Source organism: Coregonus lavaretus, assembly GCF_964263955.1.
Source record: "Coregonus lavaretus genome assembly, chromosome: 20".
Classification (NCBI taxonomy): Eukaryota; Metazoa; Chordata; class Actinopteri; order Salmoniformes; family Salmonidae; genus Coregonus; species Coregonus lavaretus.
Window position 1 is genome coordinate 25,575,691 of NC_140007.1, and position 12,707 is coordinate 25,588,397.

The 12,707-nt window shown below is 42.3% G+C and overlaps 1 protein-coding gene across 1 annotated transcript in view; it reads right to left on the minus strand.

Moving 5' to 3' along the window:
• LOC311148232 (guanine nucleotide-binding protein G(I)/G(S)/G(T) subunit beta-1) overlaps positions 1-12,707 on the minus strand; it is a 47,288-nt gene that overhangs the window by 15,296 nt on the left and 19,285 nt on the right. Inside the window, exons 2-3 of the mRNA XM_084185127.1 lie at positions 4,401-4,507; positions 339-377 (exon numbers count right to left, since the gene is read on the minus strand). Coding sequence (XP_084041253.1) covers positions 339-377; positions 4,401-4,457 — 96 coding nt within the window. The 5' untranslated portion in view covers positions 4,458-4,507. The remainder of the gene's footprint in view (positions 1-338; positions 378-4,400; positions 4,508-12,707) is intronic.

The window sequence follows — 12,707 nt, forward strand, 5'->3', positions numbered from 1 at the left end:
AGAGTGGGTGCTGCTGCTTCCAGCATTTGTTGGCTGGGTGACACATAAAGAGCCTAGCAAGAGCAGGCTCTATTCTAGTGAGCTATCACTGCTGCTATCTAAGGACAGCCTTTGAGCTGTGGAATCATTGAACCCCAGTGCATCTCGCTCACCTATCCCAGTTTAACCTTTACTAGGCTTTGACAACAGGTTTAACATGGCCCTTCACATGTATACTGAATAATGAGGAAGGCTTTTCTAGTAGTTCCCCATCCCTCCCATCCTCGTGTCTGAACTGCACTCTATGGAATCTGTTTGTGTTTCAACTGAGAGTGGGGTAAGGTGGGAAGGTCTCTTACCTGAGACAAGGTAGCATCCGCACACGCTTTCCTGGCATCCTGGAAATAACAAAAAAATACAGTTATATTTCATCATCACTGATCTAAATAGACAAGTCCTTATTCTATCCCACATATGTTTTTGATAACGTGACAAGAATTCCACCTCAATGAATCAAAGCGTTGAGCCAATCATTTCAGCCATCACGGTAATAATTACCATTCCCACTGACCTGATAAACAACACTACCACTTACCTCTCTAAACCCACTTATTTGGGCTCAGTGTTGACTGATCCCATTGGCAATTTAATATCTGGTAGCTCACTACTTGAGCCTCAAGTGTGGATCCCCATGCAGGTCCATGTCCAACCAAGGCCTTACCCTTATCTAACATAAAGCTGTGCCGATGTCACAGAAATCCTTTCAAATCAAGATAAATGTGAACAGTCAGAAGATTGTGCCATTGAGGTGTTATTTGCTCAATCCATATAAAAAAACAGACACACACATACAGCAGTGACAGTGAAAATCCACATGCTAAACATATCTAGACAAACTGTTAACACTAACACTGACACTAAACAATCAAGCTATACATAACACCACTAGCTAAAGGCTACAGTGCCTTGCAAAAGTATTCATCCCCCTTGGCGTTTTTCCTATTTTGTTGCATTACAACCTGTAATTTAAATTGATTTTTATTTGGATTTCATGTAATGGACATCCACAAAATAGTCCAAAATGGTGAAGTGAAAAAAAAATAACTTTTTTCAAAAGACTAAATAAATAACAGAAAAGTGGTGAGTGCATGTGTATTCCCCCCACTTTGCTATGAAGTCCCTAAATAAGATCTGGTGCAACCAATTACCTTCAGAAGTCCACCTGTGTGCAATCTAAGTGTCACATGATCTCAGTATATATATACACACACACACACACACACACACCTGTTCTGAAAGGCCCCAGAGTCTGCAACACCACTAAGCAAGGGGCACCACCAAGCAAGCGGCACCATGAAGACCAAGGAGCTCTCCAAACAGGTCAGGGACAACGTTGTGGAGAAGTACAGATAAGGGTTGGGTTATAAAAAAAATATCAGAAACTTTGAACATCCATTATAAAAAATTGAAAGAATATGGCACCACAACAAACCTGCCAAGAGAGAGCGCCGCCCACCAAAACTCACAGACCAGGCAAGGAGGGCATTAATCAGAGGCAACAAAGAGACCAAAGATAACCCTGAAGGAGCTGCAAAGCTCCACAGCGGAGATTGGAGTATCTGTCCATAGGACCACTTTAAGCCGTACACTCCACAGAGCTGGGCTTTACGGATAGTGGTCAGAAAAAAGCCATTGCTTAAAGAAAAAAATTTGCCAACACGTTTGGTGTTCGCCAAAAGGCATGTGGGAGACTCCCCAAACATGTGGAAGAAGGTACTCTGGTCAGATGAGACAAAAATTGAGCTTTTTGGCCATCAAGGAAAACGCTATGTCTGGCGCAAACCCCGAGAACACCATCCCCACAGTGAAGCATGGTGGTGGCAGCATCATGCTGTGGGGATGTTTTTCATCGGCAGGGACTGGTCAGAATTGAAGGAACGATGGATGGGGCTAAATACAGGGAAATTCTTGAGGGAACCTGTTTCAGTCTTCCAGAGATTTGAGACTGGGATGGAGGTTCACCTTCCAGCAGGACAATGACCCTAAGCATACTGCTAAAGCAACACTCCAGTGGTTTAAGGGGAAACATTTAAATGTCTTGGAATGACCTAGTCAAAGCCCAGATCTCAATCCAATTGAGAATCTGTGGTACGACTTAAATATTGCTGTACACCAGCGGAACCCATCCAACTTGAAGGAGCTGGAGCAGTTTTGCCTTGAAGAATGGGCAAAAATCCCAGTGGCTAGATGTGCCAAGCTTATAGGGGGGGGGGGGGGGGGGGGGTTATGCACGCTCAAGTTCTGTTTTTTTTGTCTTATTTCTTGTTTGTTTCACAAGAAAAAATATTTTGCATCTTCAAAGTGGTAGGCATGTGTAAATCAAATGATACAAACCCCACAAAAATCAATTTGAATTCCAGGTTGTAAGGCAACAAAATAGGAAAAATGCCAAGGGGGGTGAATACGTTCGCAAGCCACTGTACATATCCCAGCTAATACATGGTCCGTAAGAGACACAAAATAGAACAGCAGTTTAATGCAGCTCTACACACTGAGGATCCAGAAATACTAGTACAAACATCTATCCTACAGACACACACCTACGCAACACTCATTAACAGACCACCACACCCAGCAAACATTTAGATAAATCTCACTTACATACACACCTTACCATACTACACATTCCTCTAACTCATTTGACAAACTCACTGTTTATAAATATACCCAGAGCACACACCGACTAAAATCTAGCTAAACATACAGTGGGGAAAAAAAGTATTTAGTCAGCCACCAATTGTGCAAGTTCTCCCACTTAAAAAGATGAGAGGCCTGTAATTTTCATCATAGGTACACGTCAACTATGACAGACAAAATGAGAAAAAGAAAATCCAGAAAATCACATTGTAGGATTAATGAATTTATTTGCAAATTATGGTGGAAAATAAGTATTTGGTCAATAACAAAAGTTTCTCAATACTTTGTTATATACCCTTTGTTGGCAATGACACAGGTCAAACGTTTTCTGTAAGTCTTCACACACTGTTGCTGGTATTTTGGCCCATTCCTCCATGCAGATCTCCTCTAGAGCAGTGATGTTTTGGGGCTGTCGCTGGGCAACACGGACTTTCAACTCCCTCCAAAGATTTTCTATGGGGTTGAGATCTGGAGACTGGCTAGGCCACTCCAGGACCTTGAAATGCTTCTAACGAAGCCACTCCTTCGTTGCCCAGGCGGTGTGTTTGGGATCATTGTCATGCTGAAAGACCCAGCCACGTTTCATCTTCAATGCCCTTGCTGATGGAAGGAGTTTTCACTCAAAATCTCACTATACATGGCCCCATTCATTCTTTCCTTTACACGGATCAGTCGTCCTGGTCCCTTTGCAGAAAAACAGCCCCAAAGCATGATGTTTCCACCCCCATGCTTCACAGTAGGTATGGTGTTCTTTGGATGCAACTCAGCATTCTTTGTCCTCCAAACACGACGAGTTGAGTTTTTACCAAATAGTTCTATTTTGGTTTCATCTGACCATATGACATTCTCCCAATCCTCTTCTGGATCATCCAAATGCACTCTAGCAAACTTCAGACGGGCCTGGACATGTACTGGCTTAAGCAGGGGGACACGTCTGGCACTGCAGGATTTGAGTCCCTGGCGGCGTAGTGTGTTACTGATGGTAGGCCTCTCTCATCTTTTTAAGTGGGAGAACTTGCACAATTGGTGGCTGACTAAATACTTTTTTCCCCCACTGTACATGCCACTAGACACAAATTCTGAATCTCAGTGTTTGCATTGCTGTATCCTTGAATCATATGTGGGATAGGGAAAAGGCAGGTCGTGAAGAGCAAAGACAAACATACTACAGCATCAAACACGCATAGTAATGTCATCGCTCAGTAGGGAAGGGGGGCTCAATAGCATTGTGAGAAAGGCAAGGAAGGTAGGGCTCTAGGCCCTGTGAGTTCAACTTTTTGTTAATTTGTCAGATTATGGCTACGCTATTAAAATGAGATGTGTTTAAACATCCCAAAACAATTACATTTCAATCTAGACTACAAGCCATGGGTCCAATTGTGTTATTTTTGGTGTTTAAACTTAGCACAACTGAAAAATGTTTCCTTACTTTGGCTATCCAGCTACCTACTAGTAGCTCGTTACGAGAGAATTGGCTGAGACTAAAACAGGTGCATGCGTATGTTATCTTTTAACACAATTGCCACAGATGAGATAATGCTGATTTTTGCATTCTAAAGTGCTAAAATGTAAATGTTCAACTGAGAACAAAGTTTGTGTTAGGCTTTCGGTACATCTGCGAGAATTGTAGTGCCCTCTAGTGGCGCTATGTAAAATCACTACACAGACATTCCCAATGCATTTATGAGAAGAAGGCAGGGAGAGGACTATTGTAGAGGACTTACTCTGATCTGGTTCTTGAGCTGCTCGGCCTCCTGGCGTAGCTGGTCTAGTTCGCTCATTTTCCTCTGCTAATGGGGTGCTTCGCTCCGCCGCCGGGACTTGTGCTGATCTGAGGGGCGAGAAAGAAGAGAGACAAGCTCAACACCCTGGTCACACAGTTTTTCCTATTAGCAATTAGTGTTACTTACCAGACCACGGTTCAAACAGTATTTGCAATCTGATAAAAATCCTAAATGTACAAACCCATCTGGCACTCCAGGCAGGCTCAAGCAAACGCTCTCTGAAACGAGGTCTGGTACACACAGGCAGCTCAATAAACAGCTGTTACAGGGTCCCTAACAAGTGAGCACCAAGTGAGCGGCCAAATCCTTGAGAAGGGCTCAATACGCAATTCCCGAAATATCAAGGACAAGCTCAGGGCAGTAGGGTTGAATGTTCCAGATAACCCAGACCATGTTATGGTCAGCTGCTATTTCTAAATGGTAGCCTCTAGATTTTCAAGTTAATACCTTTGTGTTGTGAAAGACAGGAGAAAATGAAGCGGTTTCCTATCACACATTCATGTAACTTCCAAGAACTAAACTGCTGAGAAGAAATTGTTCACCATTTCGGCATTTGGACTCAGCATACACTAGCTTCTGTAAAATACACAGCAAAGACAATTCCTGCTCAGAATCACACATCATCCCCCCGAAAGATTCATAAGGCACACAAAGTCACTGGGAATCACAGAATCCCAACCCTAGAGAAACCAAGATGTGTCCTCTCCAGCCTGAAACGGTTACCTAGCAACAGGATTCTGCAGCTAGTTTGTGCTAAATATCATCATTTCTAAAAATGATGCAGAATTTTTCTATCCCCCATCCCTTCCCCTCTCGATACACTGGCCAACTCGAGGCAAACATTTGGCGGCCTGTAGCCATTCCTGGACAACTGAGGCGAAATTGAAATCCATTGGCGGAAATCCATTCAGTCTGCGAAACCATTGAGAACATACCCCTCCTTTGGCTTGCCAAACGGAGAGGGCTGGAGCGCGAAAAGAGAGAAGGCTGGTGGGTTCTTTTAGCTACTTCTAGCATAGAGGTGCTCAGGTGACAAGGGCAAGCACTAGCGCAGCTCTCAGACACTCTGGCCCTGGTCAGTAGGCTCAGAATTCTCCTCCCAATGTCATTCCTGTAATCCTGGGACACAGTTGATTCAGCTCCTTCAGCCAAATCCAGTTAAGACAAAACCTGCTGATGATCCTAAAAGCAGTGGCTATCCCGCTGACCCCAATCCTCTGTTGAATGTGCTTAGCCCTGACACTTTCACTCTCTGGAGACAAAACACAAACAAACACAAAAATATAGGCTACTTAGTGTAGTGATAAATACTACAGTACAAGTTGGAAGTTCTGCATATTGACTGTCTGGGTTGAAGATCATTATTGGCTAAGGCTACGTTTGATGGAGACTGCTAAGCACCGATGCTACCTTCGAGCACTATGCAACAATGCTCATCTTACATTTGTACCAACTGGTTCCACAAACAAAAAATAACCCATTGACATCGTCAACCAGTTGCCATTGGTTTTTACAAGAAAAATTGATCTTAGTTAGTACATTAACAGGCTTCCAGTTTTACGATTCGTAGGTTTGACCAAGATAGGGATAAAATAATTCAGCCAGTGATGAAATAGCTCTGACCATCTTCAATGTACATAGGTAATGCATATAAAGCTAAGCATTTCTTTAAACTGTTTTGTGCAAACATTGGGGGGGAAACCATTACATCCACCTTTGTCATTGACAACACAGTTAAAGAAACACTTGGCCTACTAATATCCACATTTCTTAGTCCAATTATGTAGACTATCACAGTTTCTGAGTTTTGCAAAAAATTTAAACCATCCCGTCTGTATTTTCCTTACCTCCCTTTCTCGCTGTCTTTTCTGTATGGGTCGTGTGTCCTTAGAGCTTAGAGACCTTCTGAATGAAATACCTTATCCTTCAAACACCTGAGACATCTCAGCAGCTACCTGCCACCTGATTGGCTCACAGGCTAACTGGGTCTGCTTCTAAGCAATGAGACTTAACCCCCTAATCTTGTTGATAAAATGTGTCATGGTAATATCACTAACTCTCCTGGTCTTCTCCCTGACGAGAGCCCTGGTGTCAGAGCCAGTTAGAATGACCTGCGTGTGGCCTTTTCCCAGAACCAAAGCCGTCCAGACAGATCTCCATCCACTACATAAAAACCTGTCATTATTTCAACTAAATACACTTACAAGAGAAAGTGGGAGGTGAGTAGTAGGGTCTATTGTGAGTATTCTAAACTACAGGGTGCCTTGAATAGGCTTAGGGATGTCTAAGATGTATTTATTGAACCATATTGGATGTTGGTGGTGACAAAATAAGTTTGTAAATCCCATTACAATAGTCAGTTACATGCACACAAAAAAGGGCCATTAATACATTCAAATTGAGATGGAATAAATACAAACCAAATAGGTCAAACAGATGGCATTGAAACCAACCATGGCGGCAGAAATATGAGTGGAGGGGGGCTCTGTAAATGGTGGCAGAAGTGGGATTTAGGGGCAGCTTGGGGAGTCTACATTGGTGATGTAAGTGTGATATTTCTTTGTGGGGGGAGCGCTGTGATGGTGGCAGAGGTGTGATTCAGAGATGGCCTTTTTCTGTTCTGGTGGTGGGAGTGTTGAAACCGCTGGCAGTCCCACTGATAGTGTGTCTCTACGCTGCTGCCTTCTCTCTCAGCCGGCTATTTTTAGAGAGGTGGTGGAGGAGGAGGGAAGAAGACTTCCCATTTTCCAGCCAGTCCTATTGCCTCCATCTCAAGCACAATGCAGTGACATAGGGAGAGGGAAGTAAAATTAGGTGGGACCAGAGCTTTAAAGGCATTTCTTCTTCCATGAAGCAAATCAGCATTTACTACTGTATCAAGCCCCGATTCCACATTGTACGGCCATTTGACATAGAGAAGCCTAAAAAATGAATCATAGAAACTGTTGAGGAATGTCTTCATTTTGAAAAGCATCCAGTGGCAATTACTTCCCAAACTATAACAGCAATAGATTTGATCAGAATAAAAGTGGATAAGATAGTCATTACTCAGCCACCTTTCCAATCACAATATTGGTTCTGAGACAAAGCAGTCGAATCACTTTCCTACTACCCCCAGGTATGTACGCAAACGTTATTCATAAAAAAAAAATACCATTAAAAACAGACCTGCTTGATTCAAAATGGAAATATACTGAACAAAAATAAAAACGCAACATGCAACTGTTTCAATGATTTGACTGAGTGTTGCATTGCGTTGTGTGCCAAAACTGCACATTTTAGAGTGGCATTTTATTGTCCCCAGCACAAGGTGCACCTGTATAATGATCATGCTGTTTAATCAGCTTCTTGATATGCCACACCTGTCAGGTGGATGGATTATTTTGGCAAAGGAGAAATGCTCACTAACAGGGATGTAAGCAAATTTGTGCACATAATTTGAGAGAAATATGTTTTTTGTGCATATGGAAAATTTCTGGGATCTTTTATTTCAGCTCATGAAACATGGGACCAACACTTTTCATGATGCGTTTATATTTTTGTTCAGTGTAGATAACTGCTGAATCAAAATTGGGTCGGTGAAAACCATTGAAGGGAGGGAAGAAGAGGGAAGCTCCTCCCCATGGCATGAGGAAGGGGACTGAGGCAGGCTGGGTGGGTATTTAGGGAGATGTTCTGGTGCACAGGAGGATAGAGGAGAGGGAGGCGGAGGGAGGACAGAGCCAGATTAGCCTAATGAAAGTGAACAAGCAGAGGACGATTGGGAGGAGACCTGCTAATTAACCCCTTGGTGAAGGGGAACAGGGTGTGGTAACCTTCACAACATTAAGAACCCAGCGGAGCAGGCACGCAGACCCAGTCACCTTGCTGCTACTGCTGGGAGCCTCTTAAGGTTGGTACAACACACTTACTTCAAATACTATTTTCAAATACCTGGGTTAAACGTTCCAAGTGCATTTCCAAATACATACAAATATTCACTACTTGTCTTTTCTGAATACTTAATTTGAATGTATGTGAAAGTAATTGAGATATTTGAAATAGTATTTGAACCCAGGTCTGATAGCCACACACACACAGTGGCCATTCACTTAACCCAAAACCAACCCTGACATAATCTGTTTACCTTATGGTCATTGACTTCAAAATGTATAATCTTGGCATACATCATTTATTACAGACTAGACCGAGAGTCAACAAAGTGGTGATGATCCCCGATCATTTCAGTGTCTTTCAATTTCAGGTTTTGAAAGCTTTGTGCCCACCTGTTTGACATACGGATCAATTCCAGATAGGGCTGTCAAACAATAAATAAATAAAATCGAGTTAATTGCATGGTTCTCTAGTTAATTATGATTAATGGCAATTTTTTTAATCATTCAAATTTGACCCTAATTAAATATGCTTCAATTAAAAAAATTACATGGGTTGTTGGTATAATCTATTTTGATTATAGGGGAAGAAAACACAAAATAAACGGTATTCTACGAAAATAACATCAGCCACGTCTGATATAAAATATCATAGCTACAGCTATTAGATTTAGCCTAGGCTACTTCTTATCAATGTTCAACATGAACTAGTAACTAGTGCTGGCACAATGATTGTATTATCGTTGGGGGGGGGTTCAACTTTATTTTCAAGTAGAACGATTCGATACTCATCTCGATAAATGGGCTCCGATACGATACAGGAACAATAAATCTTCATTTGAAAGGATTCAGTGCGATTCGGTTTGATTAGGGGAACGAATTAAAGAGTTTCAGCTGGATACGATACACAATTTTGTTGTTGTTACATGAACACATTCCTTTTTCTATTTTAAATTGATCTGCTGCTGATGGGAGCTCAGAAACTGGACCTCTCTGAGATGACTTCCCTAAGCGGAGTGGCCCTCAGTGTGTGTGTGTGTGTGTGTGTGTGTGTGTGTGTGTGTAGGCACCTGAGCTGAGCCATATAGCAGACTGAGCATCTACCATCCCACTATCAGATTAGGGGTGGGGGCAATTTATGCTTTTTGTCCACCCACTTTTAATCTGAAATCACCATCACCCACTGATTAACTTAACATCTCTAATCTGCAAAAATGACTTGAGCTAGTATGCTACTATGTCACTATTTATCTTTAGAAATTATAAGGAATTTAGCCAATTAATGTAATGCAGTTTTGGATTTTACCCAGTCTCAAAAGTGAATGGTTTAGACTATTTGGAATTTTACAGAGAGCTTCTCCCACTCCGACCAATGAATGCGACCTTGCGCAGCTCGCAAAAATTATTGCTGTCCTTTATGAAATGATCCTGTTCATATAAAAATGACCAAACACTGATTTTTTAAAGCAAAACTACCAAAACTATTTCTTATGGTGAACCTGAATAATCTAAATAAAATCTGAATGATTGAAAACCCCAATCAGCAGTTGGATGTGAGTTGCGTCTAGGGCTGTTGCGGTGACCGTATTACCGCCACACTGGCGGTCACGAGTCATGAAGGCAGTCAAATTCCACATGACTGTTTAGTCATGGTAATTAGGCTTCTCCAAGCTCTGATGGTCATTAGAAGCCTACCAAACTTGCTAACTGCCTGGTACTCAGCACTCGATTGTCCCTCTAATCACTCTGACATCAATGCAAATGTCATTGAAAATCTAATCAAACACTTCATGAGCCCATGAGCTCATGTTGCGCAACATTTCTATAGACGTTTCTTGTAGTTGGCCACCTGGTTTGCACACATCTCAGGAGGGATTTTGTTCCACTCCTCTTTGCAGATCTTCTCCAAGTCATTAAGGTTGAGGCTGACGTTTGGCAACTCGAACCTTCAGCCCCCTCCACAGATTTTCTATGGGATTAAGGTCTGGAGACTGGCTAGGCCACTCCAGGACCTTAATGTGCTTCTTCTTGAGCCACTCCTTTGTTGCCTTGGCCGTGTGTTTTGGGTCGTTGTCATGCTGGAATACCCATCCACGACCCATTTTCAATGTCCTGGCTGAGGGAAGGAGGTTCTCACCCAAGATTTGATGGTACGTGGCCCCGTCCATCGTCCCTTTGATGCGGTGATGTTGTCCTGTCCCCTTAGCAGAAAAACACCCCCAAAGCATAATGTTTCCACCGCCATGTTTGACGGTGGGGATGGTGTTTTTGGGGTCATAGGCAGCATTCCTCCTCCTCCAAACACGGCGAGTTGAGTATATGTGCTTTGAGCAGGGGGACCTTGCGAGCGCTGCAGGATTTCAGTCCTTCACGGCGTAGTGTGTTACCAATTGTTTTCTTGGTGACTAGGGTCCCAGCTGCCTTGAGATCATTGACAAGATCATCCCGTGTAGTTCTGGGCTGATTCCTCACCGTTCTCGTGATCATTGCAACTCCACGAGGTGAGATCTTGCATGGAGCCCCAGGCCGAGGGAGATTGACAGTTATTTTGTGTTTCTTCCATTTGTGAATAATCGCACCAACTGTTGTCACCTTCTCACCAAGCTGCTTGGCGATGGTCTTGTAGCCCATTCTAGCCTTGTGTAGGTCTACAATCTTGTCCCCGACATCCTTGGAGAGCTCTTTGGTCTTGGCCATGGTGGAGAGTTTGGAATCTGATTGATTGATTGATTCTGTGGACAGGTGTCTTTTATACAGGTGACAAACTGAGTTTAGGAGCACTCCCTTTAAGAGTGTGCTCCTAATCTCAGCTCGTTACCTGTATAAAAGACACCTGGGAGCCAGAAATCTTTCTGATTGAGAGGGGGTCAAATACTTATTTCCCTCATTAAAATGCAAATCAATTTATAAAATTTTTGACATGCGTTTTCTGGATTTTGTTGTTGTTATTCTGTCTCACTGTTCAAATAAACCTACCATTAAAATTATAGACTGATCATGTCTTTGTCAGTGGGCAAACGTACAAAATCAGCAGGGGATCAAATACTTTTTCCCCTCACTGTACATGTTAATCAACGATCAATTAACGTGAGACCGACAGTTATTTGCTTGACAATCACCAGCTGACTAAATTTTGTGACCGCCACAGCCCTAGTTGCGTCCACTCCAGTAGGCTACACAACTCCGGTAAAACATAATTTTCTACAGCACATTTGGTAACAATGACCCAGCAAATTACATTGGTTGAACTCAACTAATAAAGTCTAAGAATTGACATTGCGAAAGCCATTTTACAAGCATCTGAACGCTAAAGGTGCAGCGCAGATGTACGAATAGCCTATTAGAAAAGGGATAGGCCTACCTCTCTTTGGCGCGAGCAGCTGTGTCTCCCGCACTGTGCGCACAGTTATGACAGTCCTACGCAGTAACATGCATAAAAGCTTGATAGGCTACTGAACTGAAGGAGAGGATGCATCAACTCTGTCACAACAGATAAGTTATTTTCGGAGTAAAACAATACGAGTAAAAAAACAGTGATCTGGCGATTCTTAACGTTTTAAAATTGGTTTTCTGATGATGCATGCTTCATTTGGATGCAGTCATATCTTAAACATTTGAACCGGGGACCGATGCCTATCAGTGAATCGTTACATCCCTAAGACAGTTTACTCAATCGCAGTCCTTCATTTTTACATTAAGTGGATAAAGTTGGTAATCATTTTACAAGCAGAATGGCACGGTCGGGAGGAGAAGCTTCCTTTCCAAAAGTTCCAAGCGGTCCATTTTGAGACAGGATTGTCACCAAACCTGTGTTATATTCATTAGGTATATCAAAGGTAATTTTGAAAGATGCATTATGATGCTTTACATGCTCAAAACATTGACAATATCCGTGTCCATTTGGATAATTGCCACAGCCCTAATAGTCACAAGCTGCTCCTGTACTAGAATTGGGATCCTTTGCTTTAATCTTTTGACCTGAGAACTACAACAAAAACAGTAGCTAAATGGAATGGAAGTTAAGTTCTGATTAAAATCATTGTGGGAAATTAGTTGCTGAATCTAGGCATTCTAAACATTCTTGTTTTTGGTTAGCTAGCTAACATTAGCATAACTGGGTAACTACTTCTGTGCAAATTAAGTTTGAACTGTTATCTAAAGAAAGGACAGAGTGCGTTGTGCTTAAAAAAGATTGAAAAAACTAACACCGTTAAAAGGTAACTGTAATTAACATGTTAGCTTTGACAGCCCTTTTTGCAGAGTAACCTGTTGTTAAACAAATCAGAAAACTCATGCATGTTCTCTAAATCTAGGAAATGTCTCTGAAAACATCGACGGTAGCCTGTGCATGTTTCACCACTGGTACGCTTGTTAC